Source organism: Prionailurus viverrinus, chromosome B1 (genome assembly GCF_022837055.1).
Source record: "Prionailurus viverrinus isolate Anna chromosome B1, UM_Priviv_1.0, whole genome shotgun sequence".
Taxonomy (NCBI): Eukaryota; Metazoa; Chordata; class Mammalia; order Carnivora; family Felidae; genus Prionailurus; species Prionailurus viverrinus.
Genome location: NC_062564.1, coordinates 165876901 through 165894397, shown reverse-complemented (window position 1 = coordinate 165894397; position 17497 = coordinate 165876901). Strand labels below are relative to the sequence as shown.

The following is a 17497-nucleotide window of genomic DNA, read 5'->3' as shown; positions in this document are numbered from 1 at the left end:
CATCAGAATCAGTTAAAATGGATGCTTTCTCAAACAATCCTCTTCCACACTACAGCCCAGCCTTACCTAGCCCACCGAAGATTTTGCACAAACAATATTCACTGCATACCTGTTATTTTATCATCTGTTCTTAGAAAGCTCAAGGACATTTTGCCTTTATTAAAATGTGGTCACAAAATATATATATTTAACATTAATCTACCCGAATGTTGCCAATACAGAAAATGTGGTTCTTACAACAGCTTCATTCCAAAAAGAAATGTTAAATAAATTGATCAGTTCTTCCACCATTCTATCACTGACTATACTTCTCATTTTGTTACTTGGTTAAGTAATAACACAAAAAGAATTAGATTACTTCATAGTGTATTCCCAACTACTTAAGGGCAAGGACCAGGGGAAATTTCTTTAAGCACTAAGTAACTATTAATAAAGTCTTATGGACAACAACCACAGTTTTAGGAAATAAGTCCCAAACATACTGAATTGATATGAACTTATTAATGCCCATATTGAGAGGATTTTAATTTTACTTATTTAAAATTATGAATCACTAATTTAAAATTAAACTTTATGCTTGAAACTGATGAGCCCCTACCAGGATAAACTTTCTTAATCTGGGTTGTGTATGTGTACTTAATGGTGTTTTATCTTTTGTTCCGTCATGAAATCAAAATTTACATTTTAAAGCCAGTTTAGGTGGGGATTATTTCAGTATTTCAAATAAAACTGAAAGAAATGTATACAGTGCCTTTATAAGAATCTTTGTGTGTTAGGAAAAAAGTAATGGCTATGAGCTATATGACCCAAAACTTGATGTGCAATAAGAGAGATGATAAATGTCATTAATTGTGGGAAAAGACCACTTAAGGATCCTTTTTTTATTTTTTTTTTTAATAAGTTTATTTATTTATTTTGAGAGAGACAGAGATAGCACACATAGGGAAGGGGCAGAGAGAGGGAGGGAGAGAAAGAATCCCAAGCAGGCTGCCTGTTCGGAGCCCAGTGTGGGGCTCGAACTCATGAAACCACAAGATCATGACCTGAGCTGAAACCAAGAGTCAGTTGCTTAACCGACTGAGCCACCCAGGCACCCCAAGGATACATTTTTTAAGGCTGAATTAGAAGATATAATAAAAACGTCCATAACCCGATCAAGGTATCCACATAAGATCCTCTCAAGGAAAGGTGACAAAACAAACTTCCGATATATATTATTTCTTACAGTCAAATCTCATATATACAGGTAAAGAATGCTTGCTTTTCTACTATCCACAAAGTCCAAGAAACATTACCAAAACTGTTCTTGGTCTCCAACTTACACATTTCACCACCACCACCACTATCATAAACTCCTAAGGACTACCAGAGGGGAGGGGATAGGGGAATGGGTGAAAGAGATAACAGGGATTAAGGAGGGCACTTGTGATGAGCACCGGGTGTTGTATGGAACTGAATCACTATTATTGTACACCTGAAACTAACATAACATTGTATGTTAACTATTAACTATACTGGAATTAAAATAAACTCAGTAACTGCAAGCTTTGAGAATAACTTTAAAAGTAGCTCAGGAAAGGGGCACCTGGGTGGCTCAAACAACTGACTTCAGCTCAGGTCATGATCTCACCGTTCACAAGTTCGAGCCAGGCGTCAGGGTCTGTGCAGACAGCTCAGAGCCTGGAGCCTGCATGGGATTCTGTGTCTCCCTCTCTCTCTGCCCCTCCCCTGCTCGCGCGTGCGTGCATGCTCTCTCTCTCTCTCTCTCAAAAATAAATATATTTTTTAAATTTTTTTAAAAAGTAGCTTAGGAAAAAAAGCATTCAAGCTTAACTTGCTCCTCCCCTCAAAAAATATATTCTGAAAAATAAATTCCAAACATAAAAGTGAAATGATTTGGGGGATTATTCCTTTAGCTTCATGCAATCCTCCATTAGCATGGACAATTCAGTTGCCTGTGTGTTCTCAGGCTCCACTCAAATAGCCTTGGATGAAGGATACTGACATTCCAGGTGCGGCCACATCAGACATCCGGAAAAGGACATGAAATTTGTGAATAGCAACCAAAGTTGAGGAAAACACCTCAAGCTCAAGTGCTTACGGGGCATAGACCATTTAAGTTACTAAACTAAGGCAATCTTGCAAAGGTGGAAAATGACAACTGCCCCCAAGGTAGGAGAGACCACGTGAAATGGAGTGCCTAAACGGAATTTCTGCAAGTTGACTCTTACCATGAACAAAGGTAATGAAGCCACACGACCCTATTTTACAAGAAAACTTATTAACCAGATTTTTATGAGATTTTTAAAAAGAAAAACAAAAAAACCTGCTGGCAACCAATTCAGATTCAAAGGACTGTGTTAACCAAACCAAACTATAGGCTAAATCAGAACCCCGGACCACAGTTTGCAACTTTTGGTCTAGGGATTCAGTAAGCAAAAACGAATAAAGAAAAGAACACCGGACAAAGAGGAGACGCTGATTAACGTCCATTAAAATTAAAGGTATGCTGGGAATCTGCCTAGAATGCCGAAATGAGTAGCTTCCTTGCAGAGTTTGAGATGTAGGGGCCATAATAAACTCGAAGGAGAAGAAAATCAGTGAACGAGAGCAAGGGCAGGGAGGCAGTTCTGGGCAGTAAGTGCCTTAATAGGTATCCAGGTGAAACCGAGGACGGAGTGTTTCTCACCACAGGCTACGGAGGTCTGCAGTGCCTCAGATCCCGCGGGGCTGCGCCCGGCCGAACTACCTGCAGCCGCAGGGGTCGCGGCTCCTCTGGGGCTGGGGCCAGGACCCACAGCGCCCACTGACCCCTTCTCTCGCCCCCCTCCGGCGCCGCGAAGATGGAGTCCATTTCCCGAAGAGGGGGCCGCAGTGGCCCGTCCTCGGGCTCGGCCTCGGCCACCGGCCACCTGGCGCCAGGAAGCTTCCATCCCTGCAGAGGAAGGGGGGAAAAAAAATAAGTGGAAGGAGAGTGAGCGCAGCGGGTGCCGAGGCGGGGAAAGGGGCAGTGGGGGAAGCCAGTGCGAGGAGCAGAATGAGGAGGGTCCCCGCGGGGCGAGGACCTGGTGTGAGAAGGTCGCGGCCCTGTCACTAGGAGGGCCAGTCCCCGCTAAGCCCAGGTTTAGGAGATGGACCAGGGAGAGAGAGGACTAGACAGAGAAATGGACCTCAGGGCAAGGAGCATCCAGTACCGCAGAGGGAGAGCCCGGGAGAAGGGAAGCGCCTCCTCGGCCTCAGAGGGAGCGTAGTGCGGATAAAAGTACAGACTGACCCCTCGGCTCCCGCGGGAGACCAACTGTAGTAGCGGACCCCAAGGAAAGCTACGTCTCCTTACCGACGGCGCCCGCCCCGGGCGACTACAACTCCCAGAAGCCCAGATCGACTGCCCGCAGAACGCGTGGCATCACTGGCCACTTCCTTATCCGGGAGCGTTTCTGGGAGGGAGAGTTGCTCAAAGCGCGTGCGCTGACTTGCACCGAGCCTTCGGAAACTACAATTCCCGGCGTGCTCTGGGTTTTGCGTGGGATCGTCGCCCAGAGAGGGCGGAAGATTGGGAGGTGGGCGGGCCCTAAGCGCTCTCAACTCCAGAGGATGCTAAGGCTTCCCCAACGGTACCTAAAACCCAGTTGGGTATCAGGGTTCTGTCAGAGTGGCTGTAATTGACTATTCTCCAGCCTTAGCCTTGACTCCGCGCTTTCAGGCGGCAGGAGAATTCTCACTGACGGAAATAAACAATGAAAACACTTGGGCGTAGAGGAAGAAGGAAGGAAAGCTGGGAGTATTGAGAGAAAGTGGATGGAATACAGACAAGCGCCCTTCTGACTTGCTATAGCGATATAAAAGATAAGTCTCATAGTTTTTTATAGTTTATAGTTTACAGTAAGGTACTGAAGGAGGCTGATTTTTACCTTCATGACAGCTCCCTAAAGTATATTTTATTAAGGAAAGTAATTGAAAGCCATGACATGACTTTGCTGACTTTTCCAGTAAGATATACTGCGCTGAGCGCTGAACAGGGAGCCTGCTTGGGATTCTCTTTTTCCCTCTTTCTCTGCGCCTCTCCCCACTCTCAGAATAAATAAACATCAAAAAAACATAAACGTCAAAAAATTGGGGGTCTGACTGGGACTGAGGAATATGTTGATTGCTGTTTGGAACTACTGTCTTTATACAACTCTTCAACCTCAATTCTCTACAGTAATAATAAATACCTAACGTTTAAATGGCATTTGTTAAGTGCCAGACACTATTCAAAGTGTCTTATGATATATGTATTAATGAATTCTTCACAATAACCCTATTTATTCCCAGTTTACAGCTGAGAACACCGAGGCACAGAGAGGTTAAGTAATCTGCCTTTGCTGATAGAACTAGGTATTGTTATCATGGATACCATTTTTTAAATTAGGAAACAAACACAACATTTTCTTATTCAAAATCCTAGCGGAATCAAAATCGCAACAGAGTAGCGTGATTCCTGACCTATATTCTTAAACACCATGCCATATGATTACTGTATAAACGTATTTAATGTTTACATAGAAATTCCAGTTACTTTTAGAGGGCCTAATCAAGTGAAAAAATCCTCACATAACGAGAATTTTTCCCCTGCCATATGACAAAATAAAAATTTATAATCATAATTATTTTGGAATCAGAATCATATGTGTTATCTGTGTTAGGAAACTATTACAGAATGATAGTAAAGTTTTGCAGTGAAGAATTGTATACCATGTGGAAGCATATGTCAGTTGAGAACCTGTTTACAAAGTGACCATTGCTGTTATTTTTACTTTGGAATTTCAGATAATATTTGGGAGAAACAAGATTTTTTTGTGTGTTTATGGGAAATATAATTAAAAATTATAAATATAATTAAAATTATATTATTTAGTATATATCCTATGTATTAAATTATTAATTTATTATCATATTATGTTATTATATAGTATATATTAAATTATTATATAATAGGGGAGCCTGGGTGGCTCAGTCGGTTGAGCGTCCGACTTCGGCTCAGGTCATGATCTCACAGTTTGTGAGTTCGAGCCCCGCATGGGGCTCTCTGCTGACAGCTCAGAGCCTGGAGCCTGCTTCGGATTCTGTGCCTCCCTCTCTCTCTGCCCCTTCCCTGCTCATACTCTGTCTCTCAAAAATGAATAAACGTTAAAATTTTTTAAAAATTATTATATAATGAATATAATTAAATATAAGTAAACACAATTAAAATTATAAAATATAATTAAAATTATAAAGATCGATAACTATAATTGTGCAGGTCCAATTAATTTTAATTATTGGAAATAGTACCCAGAAGAATAGCTAAAAAGAGGCTGACAATACAAAGTGTTGGCAACAATGTGGAGTAACTGGAACTCTAATACTGGTGGAAGTGGAAATTGGTTGAAACCCTTTCAAAAAATGTTTGGCAATATCTACTGAAATATGACTTAGTACTATAACACCATAACCAAACAATTCCACTTCTGTATATACCCCTAAAAGATATGAGTGCATATGTCCAGAAAACTCACATTTAGAGCAGCTTTATTCATAGCAACCAAAAGCTAGAAACAATCCTAATGTCCAGAATAGAAAAATAAATGTGGTGTAGTCATATAATGGACACACACACAAATGTGTGTGTGTGTATGTGTATATATATATATATATATATATATGTGTGTGTGTGTGTATATATATATATATACATATACACACACACATATATGAATATAACATGAATATATATGAATATGTATACACACACATATATATGAATATAACATGAATATATATGAATACACATACACACACATATATGAATATAACATGATGGGTGATCTCAAAGATATCATATTAAGCAAAAGAAGCCAGACACAGGAGAGTACTTACGTATGGTTCCAATTTCATAAAGTTTCTGAACTAGAAATAGAAGCCAAATTAGTGATTACCTCTGATGGGGGTAGAAGGATTTTAACTGAGAAGAGGAGTGAGGTAGCCACCTAAGTGGTGGAAAACTTCTATCTTGATCTGGGTGGTAGTTTCATGTGTGTGTATACGCACAAAAACAAAAAATATATACATGTATGACTTGTGCAATTTACGATATGTGTGATACCCCTCAATTCTGAAAAGAATTATAAAATATAGAAAAAATAATATATCTGAATACATCTATTGTCCAGCCCCTTGAAAAATGTAATTTAATTATATTTATTTGTCCATTACTGGTACATTATCCTGATGTGGATTCTTTTTGCCAGAGTACCCATACAGAGCCCCCAAATACATTTATCCTTGACAGATACATATATATTTATGTAAACACTATGCCAGTTATCAATTTATTGCCTCTCAGCTCCAATTCACCCTTCAATATATGCTCTATAATAATGGACAGCACTCTTAAGCACCTCGTCTGAGAGCACCACCTTAAGTTTTCTCAGCAGAGGGCGCTGGAGAGACATCGTGGGAAAGAACTTTTCCAGTGTTTCCTGCTACCGCACGTAGGGTCAGCAACCTTGCAGTCTCTGCCTGGCCTGCAGGTAACCTTCAAAACAGACTCAACATGGAAACTGGCCCAGGGCCCCCTGCTCACTCTCTCTTAAATTAAAAAAAAATTTTTTTTTAAGGAAATTAGGAATACGACATAAAGTGCAAAAATATACCAGCCAAAATAAGTAAAAAAGATTTTCTGCCATACATAGGGCAGAGGAAAACTAGAATATTAACAATCAGGTTGTTTCCATAGTCACATTAAAATAACTTTCAAAATATAACTTTAGGGGACTTATTCTTTTTTTCCTTTAGTTAGTAATATTCAGAATTGAATGATAAAAATAGCTCTGTATAACGTAAATTTTATGAAAATGAAACTAAAATTTGTTTTGACTTTATCATTTTACTTTGTCGAGGAAAACCACAAGAGAAACAAAAATCAAACAAACATTTATTCATATTTAATGTAAACTGTTTTCAAATATTCAGCTTAATCACCCATCCATCAATCAATAATGGAGTCTAGCAGCTATCTAATATGATCAGGCACTGGACATAATGTACTCAGAGATGAGAGAGATTCATGATAGGTAAAGTACTAGGATTAGGATGAAGAGACTCATGAAGACGCCAGGGGCAGGGTTAGATTTGGATAGAATGGAAAGGTGCAATCTGAGTGGTAAGCCAAGGTTTGGAAGAAAAAATAAACATGGCACGTGTTTGAACCAGAAAAGAGAAAATTCCGTTGAATCCCAAGGCAAAGGTCATAAAGAAAGTTGGAGAGCATCTTGAAAACAGAAGTAGAAAAATTCGTTCTCAATGATGGAACTAAGTAATCACTATGAGGTTCAAGAAAGGGGAAACAATATCCTAAAAGGAAGCCTTAGGTTTTTTTTTTTTTTTGTATCTGATTTTGCTTCTGAAAGATCACAGTGGCAACTCCGTGGAAATGGACTGTTGAGGTAAGAAGAGTAAAAGTGGAATTAGATGCTGGGTACAGGCTACCGTAGGAATCTAGGTGAAAGACGGTAGTTTAGATGAGCAATGGATGTGACAGATTACCCTCACACTCGGGGTATATCTTGAAGGTTGAGCTCACAACATTCACTGACAGCTTAGATAACAGGTATGAGATTAAGAGTCAAGAAAATAAGACTCAAAGTTTTTCACCAGAGGAACTGGGTCAATGGTAGTGTCATTTTCTGACATAGGACAGGGAAAGAAACAGGCTTGAGAAAAAAGTCATGAGTTCTGCCTAGGACACATCAAATTCTCACTATAAACAAACAAACAAGATCACCAGCTTGCACAACAATGCTTCTGGCACTAGATGTATAGCTTCTTCCAAACAAAACAATTCAATTTGCAGAATTGACATTTAACTCAGTTCTGACACTTAACTCAGTTCTGACACTAACTGCCTGGAGAGTACAGACCCCATAGGTTAAGGGCTCAGTCCCCCGAAACTGCCCTCACACACATTTCATACGCCCAGTCACAAGTCTCATGTTGTCACATGTGCTACTAGCCAACTAGTTATAAATCATGTCCCCCTCCTCGTGTTCTATAATTTTCTAGAATGGCTCACAGGAGCCAGAGCCAGAGTTTACTTTTTCTTACTGATTTATCATAAATGATACAACTCAGGACCAGGCACATGGAAGATATTCATAGGGCAAGGAATGTGGGAAGGGGTAAGGAGCTTCCATAACTCTGAGGGCACTACCCTCCCGGTACCTCAATGTGTTTAGCAAGTCAGAAGCCCTCCAAACCTCTTGGGTTAAGGATTTTTTATTGGAGTCTCATTACATAAGCCTAATGGATTAGATCATTGGGTGTTAGTGATTGACTCAACCAGCAGTCCCTCTCCCCTTCCCAAGGTCAGGGGGTAGGGCTGAAAGTTCCAATTATCTAATCCCATGGTTTATTCCCCTGGCAACCAGCCCCCATCCTTAGGGGCTTTCCAAAAGTTACCTCGTCAACAGAAACTCAGATGTGGTTGAAAGAGGCATGTTATGCAAAACAAAAAAAAAAAATGCTTTTTAAAATTTTTTCACTCTGGAGCTGGCTTCAGGAGTCAGTGACAAAAACCAAATCTTAAAAAGATATTCCTATAGCTCTTATCACTTAGGGAACTACAACGGTTTTAGGAGCTTGGGCCAGGAACCAGAAACAAAGACCAAAATTTATATTTCTTATTAAAGTACATTTAGCAAAGAAAATACCATGTGCCCAGTTCGCTATACAAGTCTGGAGTTCGGAGGAGAGGCTGCAGATACAAATTTGGGAGTTTTCAGCACATAGATGTTGTAAAATGCTATGGGATATATGAGCTCACTTAGGGAGTGATTATGGTGGCCACGGGACACTTTGGCCTTTAAAGATTCAATGAGGAGGGGAACCAAGGGAGATGGAAATCCAGTCAGAGAAGTGACTGGAAGCCAAGTATCTCGAAAGGCAAGTGAAGAAAAGCATTTCCAGAAAGGAAGTGATCATTTCTACCTAACACCACTGAGAGATCTGGTGAGTTTTGGACTCAGGACTGACCACGAGATTTGGCAAAGCAGGGGTCATTGATATTTGGTCACCTTGACAAGAGATTTCAGTGGAGTGATAGCAGCAAAACTTCATCGTGTCAGGTTCAAGGAAGAACAGAGAGAGAGGAACTCTCTCCGTTGGCAAAGACAAATTCTACAGAAGTTTTACAGTCAAGGAGAGCAGAATGCAGTGTTGGCTGGAAGCAGATACAGGGCCAAGCATCAGGTAGATGTTCTTTTAAGATTTGAGCCATTGCACATTGAAGGGGACAATCCACAGGAGGTGAGGGGATGGTAAAGCATGATGGGGGGGGGGGCAAGGGGGAGATGATTGTAACAACAAAGTCCTTGAGTACAAGAGAGGGTCTAGAAACCTGTGCGCAAGTAGAAGATATAGTTTCTCAGACAGGAACTTAGGGTGCTTGTCCATTGTAAGAGACTTGTCTCAGACATTCTTCAGGCTTGCTCCCATGCCCGATGCTGTGGTGGCAAGACCCTAACGTGTGCGGTCTCAGTGCACTACTTGGGGCATGAGACTCTTTTAGAGGCTAGGGACTCCAGGTCTAGGATCCAGCCTTCCCCATGTTCAACTTGGTTGTTTCCTTTGAGGGCCTACTATAGCCTTGGGGAGCACCCAAGGAACCAACAGGTTTTTTTTTTTTTCCTTCCCCCAGCTCAGAGTTAAAGTCTAGCAGAAATCCTACTTCTGAGTAAATGCAACACACTTTGTAAAATGTTCATGCCGTTCATCTGTGATCTAGTAAAAGATTCACTATTTCTCTGAATATGTTGAAAGGAAATTCTCTAAAACTAGAAGAGAAAGCCCTGGAAGTAGGGTTGACATTCAGATATCACCTTAAAAAAAAAAAAAAAAAAAAAAAAAAAGATAGGCTGGGAGCAGGATAACTCATGAGTACATAATGGTCTCAAGAAACAACAGATTTATTTGGGCAGATATTCCAAATATGAGATATATATAAATTCAGGGGTTCCATTGCTAAAAGAAGAAGACAGGTATTTCTGCTAGACTTTAATATTATATATAATGTATATTATACACTATTATATGTTATTTATATTTATATTATTATGTATTGTATATGATATGTTATATTATTATTTTACATATATTTTATACGGAATATATCATGTATGTAATATTATATATTAATATAAAGACTATGCCGTGTCGGCCTCTCCTGCTTTTAGGTGTAACCACACAACTAAGTTTTTGCCAGTGAGATGTGAGTGGAAACGGAAAAGTGTCCTAAAGGAAAGAAATGCCCTCCCCCTTTCTCATTCCAGATGCCTAATGTGTAAATAGGATGGCAGAAGCTGAATTAGCCATCTCAGACCATGAGGCGATCTTGGGAGAGGAGACCTACAGGATGAAAGGCAGATCTGTTGAGACATCCAGATAGAAGCTAGTATCCCGGGGAACTTCTCTGAGAAATGTCATGGCAGGCCTGTCCTGCTTCTATCCGGACTTCAGCATGAGAAGTAGAGATCAATCATGTTTAAACGACAGTTCCTGAATTCTTCTAAGCCGTTACTATCCTCTGCTTGCATCTGAACCCACAATACACAAATAATCCAGTTTTGTGAGGGGAAGCTGATAATTCGATTTCAATAAATTTGCTACAGACCTTTAATCAAAAGTCATTACAAGAATTTGAAAAACATTCCAACAGAAATGAGATGGCTGTCAGAGAACACAGTCATCAACTTAAAAGAGGTGATAAATTTTTAATTCCTTGAGGCTTTTGAAAGTGCTTAGATATTATTCCATTAGATATTACTCAGATGAGCTGAACAATAGTTAACTTGACATTGGAATATCCTTTCCAGGCTTGTTATTGGAATATTCTGTTGTGTTTGTTTTTCCAGGGTTGGCATCAAGACTATGATACTAGAGGGGCACCTCAGTGGCGCAGTCAGTAAAGCGTCCGACTTCGACTCAGGTCACGATCTCACCACTCATGAGTTCGAGCCCCGCGTCGGGCTCTGTGCTGACAGCTCGGAGCCTGGAGCCCATTTCAGATTCAGTCTCTGTCCCTCCCCTGCTCTCATCTGTCTGTCTGTCTCTCTCTCTCTAAAATAAATAAAACATTAAAAAAAAAAAACATGATACTAGAAACATGTTAGTTCCTAATATGGCGTGACAGTGTGCCAAACAGTGCCTAATGCTTCTAAAGTTAGTAGGAGCCTTCATTTCCACAATTACTGCCTTCTCTTGAAGAGAAAAATAAAATCTGAGAAACCCTAGTTCTGAGGAGATTCAAGGCACCTTACAAAACATTACAAACATTCTTGCCACTTCTAGGTGATCTAGAAAAAGACTCACTATTTCTCTGAATGTGCTGAAAGAAAATCTTCTAAAAACTAGAAGCAACTCCTGCAAATGAGGTTGACATTCATATATCACTTTTTAAAAATGATGGAACCATCTGGCAACAAGGTGATTCATTATCACAGTTTGCTCTCAAGAAATAACAGGCAACCACTCCAAATAAGCTATTTTTCATTCCTAGTGACAGCACTGTGAGGAGTTATACTCTTAATGTTTTGTATGAAGAGACTTCCAGAACCTCCACCATTACACATGTTTCCCTCCCCTTTCCCATTACGTGATTTTCCTCATCTCTGCCTAGTTTAAAGTGAGTTCGTTCCTCTTCCAAGCAATCCTACTTATTCTCTGAAAGAGAGCTTATTTTTTTTCCAAATTGCCAGTGGTGGTCCATTAATTAATCACGATATCAATTTAGTAATTTGCAACAAGCATTTTTTCAAAAGAACTAAAATAGAATAGATAAAAGAGAAAGTCCTTGAGTACATTGCACGTTATAAGGGGAAGTCTTCTTTTCTGAAAGGTTTGTTACAGCTATGTGTTTTCTAGATCGCAATCAAAATGCATGTTATATGGGTTATTTATCATGGGTCATAACCAAGGAAGTTTGAACAGACTGCCCTGGAAACAGTTGCCCTCATTATCCCACCTGACCTTTCTCAGCTCAGAAATATTTTTTCTTTGCCTCAACATTCTGCTTAAATTACACTTCTAAGGATCATTTGTTCCCCAATGAGAATAGCCTTCCTTTGGTACCATGTTGTCATGTGTCTTACAAGTGCAGCACTCAGGGAAGTCCAATCAGTGAAGCAAAATCCGAAGCTGCTGGATCTCTCTGTTTTTCTTACGTTTGGCTTTAGGAGTAGATGATGAGCTTTGAGGCCTCTTTCCACAGTAAGACTAGATATTCCTTTTCTCTTAGTCCTCAGAGACAAGTAGGGGAATAATCAGCTTCTGAAGGCACTTTATAGATGAATTAGTCAATGTTAAGTCTTTCCATTCTCTTAATAGTCATCTAGGTATCTTTTTTTTTTTTTTAATTTTTTTTTTCAATGTTTATTTATTTTTGGGACAGAGGGAGACAGAGCATGAACGGGGGAGGGGCAGAGAGAGAGGGAGACACAGAATCGGAAACTGGCTCCAGGCTCTGAGCCATCAGCCCAGAGCCTGACGCGGGGCTCGAACTCCCGGACCGCGAGATCGTGACCTGGCTGAAGTCGGACGCTTAACCGACTGCGCCACCCAGGCGCCCCTAGGTATCTTTACTGTTGCTGTTGCTGTTTTTTTTTAAGCCATTTCTCCCAGCCTTTGTCTTTCTGTACTGGAGTCCTGTGTTCTCTCCCGCACCACCATTAATCCATGTGTCACCTTTCCACTCATTCTCCAGACCCCACCCAGCTCTAATAAAATATATTCGGGGTTCATTAAACAGAAGAGCACACAATTTCCTAAGTTTGGATGCTCATGATTTTCTACAAAGGCAGGAAAATTTCTTCTTAAAACTTCCTAACAAAACCCAAACTTTTCGTGATTTTTTTTGTAAGTACTGCCTGGAACATTACAGGCTACAAAACTCCTTATCTAGGCCTTTACTGTATTCTTTACTGTATTTGATTGCTTAAAGCCAATTACTTAAAAATTATAATTTGAATTATTTTACTTGGGGTACTCCAGTGGAACTTATCTATACTGAAGCTCATCCATTGATTTTAAGATCATATTTAAACATGTTAGGTGTAACTGGTCCTATCAGGATCAGTAAGCCAAGAATCTATTTAAACTTACCACTTGTTGTATGATCTTACTCTAAACGTCATATATAATTGAAACAATAGTAAGCATCCTTATGATAAATTTTTGAAAGTTCAAATAAGTGATATTTACTTATTTCCTTTGTCCACAAACCTATTTACAGCTCAACTAAGTGATTTAGTTATGGCTTCCTGTTCTCAAGGACCATTTAATTTGAAGAGCGTGATCTTAACCGGACTCAGCAAACTCTCAATCCACATGGTCAATACCTTTGGCATACTATATTTGATTGCAGATAAGTGTTTGAAATATGGTTAAGCTATATTATGTATTTTTTTTTAATTTTTTTAACGTTTATTTATTTTTGAGACAGAGAGAGACAGAGCATGAACAGGGGAGGGTCAGAGAGAGAGGGAGACGCAGAATCGGAAATAGGCTCCAGGCTCTGAGCTGTCAGCACAGAGCCCGACGCGGGGCTCGAACTCACGGACCGTGAGATCATGACCTGAGCCGAAGTTGGACGTTTAACCGACTGAGCCACCCAGGAGCCCTATATTATGTATTTTTAGATCCTTTGTGATTTATTTTTGACCATCCTTTCTGAGCTGCAAAGAAGCAAAGTCTTTCTGGTTTGGCATGGAGGCCAGAAGAGCAGTCTCCCTCGCCAGGTAAGAGATAGAAATGAAACTAGGTCACTGGTGTTAAACCAAGAGGTCTATGTTAAGAGATTTAGTACCAAAATGTGAAAAAAGAATTTCTAAAAAGGGAGGAAATAACCATTATTGCAGTTCAGTGAAAAACAACTCTCAGTTTTCTGTCACCAAAGAGTCTTGCCTCTCTTTAATCAAAAAGTTTCGAATGCCCAATTATTTTAGATATAAAAATAAAAGAAATATAATTGAAGTAAATTTCATATTACGTTATTGTGGTATGCTTCCGTAGTAATTTTATATATTTTGTGCTCTTTGGGCATTTTGAAATTATATCTGAATGGAACAATGGAAATATCTGTAATATAAATCTATTTATTATCAGTAATTTTGGCAAATGAAGGAACTAGGGACAGTGACTTATTACATTCAAAAATGAATGGACAAAAAATACATCTGTGTTCTAGAGACTCCTGATAATGGTAGGCAAATGTTCATCCCTTGTGCCCTGAGTGGCTGGCTCATTGGTCCCCCTTTCTGCAGAGAGAAAGCAATGAGACCACTGAAGGAAAGCATGGAACATCATGGATTTTGGTGCCATAACGGTACTGTGCTCCTGGGCATCATCAATCTTTGTGACAAACCCAGGAAACAGGCTCCATGATCTCTAAAGAACTAACTCAAGTAGCTTTTTGGACCACATCCAACTAGCTAAAGCTCAACCCAGATAAAACAAAAATGAATCTAACTAAAAAGAGAAATTGGCAATCTGACAAGAAATCCAATATCAACTCTTTTTAAGGGCCAACATTGTCAGGCCGATGAGTAATTTTGTGGTAAATTGCTATTTTCAGAACCCCAAAGGAATACATTGGTTAAAAATGCATTCTTTCACCTCTAACTCATCAGGAAACCAAGAGCCAGACATGAAATGTAATTCTAGAAGGTATTGTCTCGAATTTACTCAATATGCAGTCTGACTAGCTTAAAGTGGAAACATACAGGTAACAGACATGTTATCACCAAGTAGAACCCCATAAAGCACTCAACTTGGTCTGTGTAGAGAGCAATCAAGGGCAACCTCACAGTGAAATAAACACTGAACCAAGGGTCAAAAGTCCAGGCTTTGTCACTAAACTAACTGTGTGAATTCATACTCACCTCTTCTCCTCTTGTCTCTTCCATTTGAAATAGTTCACATATACCAAAAATTATAGACAGAATACATGTATTTGTACCTAGGTTCATCAGATCTTAACATTTGAACGTATGTCTTTCAGATTGTTTTTAAAAATATAAAACATCACGGACTGTTGAAGTCCTCTGAATTTTTCACTCTCCCCCCACCCCCGTCTCATTCTCTCCAGCCCCACAAGTGTAAATGCTGTTCCGATTTCTGCTATCGAATATTCCCATGCCTGTTATTAAACTGTGACATCAGAGGTGCAGATCCATGCACACTACTGAGTATTGTGTTGTGTGTTTGTAAATTTTGTATAGGTGATATTTTGTGCACATGAAAGTCGGCTCATGAATGCAAGGGTGAAGAGCAGGAGCCCTGAAGCCTCACTGTCCGGGTTCAAAGAGCAGTTATACCACTCCCTTCCTGTGGGCCTTGGGCAAATTACTTACACTCTCTGTGCCTCCCTTTCCTCATCTTTCAAACAGAACACATAGTGGAACCTAACTTACAAGCTATCACGAAGATTAAATGCACTGAAATCTAGAAAGTACTTGAACAGTGCCAGCACAAACTAAACACTAGGTTAAGTGTTGGTATCTGTTACTATTCAAGCATGTTGTATGGTATTCCATTATGGGGCTATATTCCAATTCATGTATCTGGCTTCCTTTTGATGGACATTTAGGTTGTTTCCAACCTTTAACTATTATAAGCATTCTTTGACATGTCTTATGGTGCATACGTGGCCAATTTTCTGTAGTGACTATACCTAACAATGAAATTGCTGGCTTTTAGATCAGCCTGACCCTGGCTTTAGAAGATATTAGCACATGGCTCTCCAACATAAGGTAAAAATTCCCACTGCGACTCCAAGTTCCTGACACTCTATACCCTCACCAACTGTAGTGTTGCCTCATCATCATTTCTGTACTTGTAAAACGAGGAGGGGTGAATTAGACGATCTCTGGAACCTTTTTGCATTTTCTATGTGCTCCAATTTCCTTTCCGTGAATTTCCTGCTTTCTTCCTTCACCTAGAGATAAACTAGTCCAGGGAATAGCAACCTTTTCTTTTGAGTCTATAGGCCTGTTGTTTGGTATTTTATATTCTGAACGGTCTATAAACAAAGGCATCCCATAATACAATTTCTGTAGTCATAAGGTAGAATATTAACCACATTGACAGTGTTTTAGCCAGGCATACTTCCAACACTGTTAAAACATATCAATAGTTTCCGAACTTTTTAAAGCAATGGATATTTTTTAATAAAAATATAAAGTGAATTTCAATATAAATGCTGCTCGCTCCTTTTTTGTGTGTGCTTACCTCTAATACATAGCTCACAGATTGGTAAAAAGCTTCTTGTAATGTAATTGTCATTATTGCATTGGTGAGCTTTCCGAAATTAAGAAATACTAAAATGCTTCAATTTATCTTGTTGCTGTATCCATTAAATTTGCATATTAAATTTTATTTGATCACGCTTTAATTTTAGACTGGCATATAGTTTGCTATGCTAAAATCTTCTGGAAATATTCATGTTAGGAAAAAAAATGCCCATTATTGCCAAAGAGCTCTGATTTTACTACCTATAATTTCTGTGAAGAAAAATGTAGTTTCAGGCTTTGGAGGTTGTGATTGTAGACCAACATTGCCACCTAATGGTAAGAAGTTTAACTATATCATATTTCAAGTTGGAAAAGTTGGCGTTTTTTTAAGATATATGCAAAACTCTGAAGTAATCTATTCCTATGGAAACATTACATTATACTAGAGTTGGGCAGGAAATGCAGAGTAAACACTCATCAGACACACTGGCAAGACTAGCTGATTGGGCTTCTGCTCCCTCCTTGATCTGCCATCTATGAGTTCTAGAATTCTCTCTCATGTGCTCTCAGATTAGTTACTAAACAACTTCAAATTTCAACCACTTCTCCCTTGTCCTTATCTAGACCCTGTCCTAGTCTTAATATGTTAAGACAGGCAAGTGGAGTCTGGAATCAATCTAGAATAAGGGTGGTTTCTTGTATTAGCAAAAGGTGAGTTCCTGCTTTGGCATCTATCTGTACCCAGGTCAGCATCCTTACCATGAGTCTCCCAAAGCCACATATTTCCTGTCTTTTTAAAAGATTTCTGTATGAAGCCAGAATCCAGTTGTGAACCTCTGCACTGCACTCCAGGTGTCTAAAGTGGAACTTTGCCACTACCTGTCAGAGCCTCCACCTGGAAGAGTCATGGAAAAGGAATTGGCTTAGCCCTCCTGACTCAAGTCTTTGTACCAAGAATCTGCCACCTGTCCAATAGAAGCATCAGAAAGACTTACAGAGCTTTGGGTCCGAAGTCATCAAATCAGAATGGATGTCTCTAGCCCAGATCAGACTCAATGTACCCACCCTCCTGGATGCTGTGACTGGAGCTGCTTCTCCTTGGGAACCAGACCCTGAGCCATATATATATATTTTTTTTTAATCTTTATTTTTGAGAGAGCGAGAGAGAGACAGAGTGTGAGTGGTGGGGGAACAGA

General features: G+C 39.7%; 1 protein-coding gene across 3 annotated transcripts in view; it reads right to left on the bottom strand.

Annotated features, from left to right (window-relative positions):
* NFXL1 (nuclear transcription factor, X-box binding like 1) overlaps window positions 1-3427 on the bottom strand; it is a 74946-nt gene extending 71519 nt beyond the window's left edge. Inside the window, exons 1-2 of one of the 3 annotated variants that reach the window (XM_047856635.1) lie at window positions 3338-3427; window positions 2690-2935 (exon numbers count right to left, since the gene is read on the bottom strand). In XM_047856635.1, the coding sequence (XP_047712591.1) occupies window positions 2690-2933 (244 nt within the window). In that variant the 5' untranslated portion in view covers window positions 2934-2935; window positions 3338-3427. Of the gene's footprint in view, window positions 1-2689; window positions 2936-3194 lie in introns of all 3 variants that reach the window. The other 2 variants (XM_047856634.1, XM_047856636.1) reach the window with 2 other exon arrangements.
* Between the last annotated feature and the right edge of the window lie 14070 nt (window positions 3428-17497).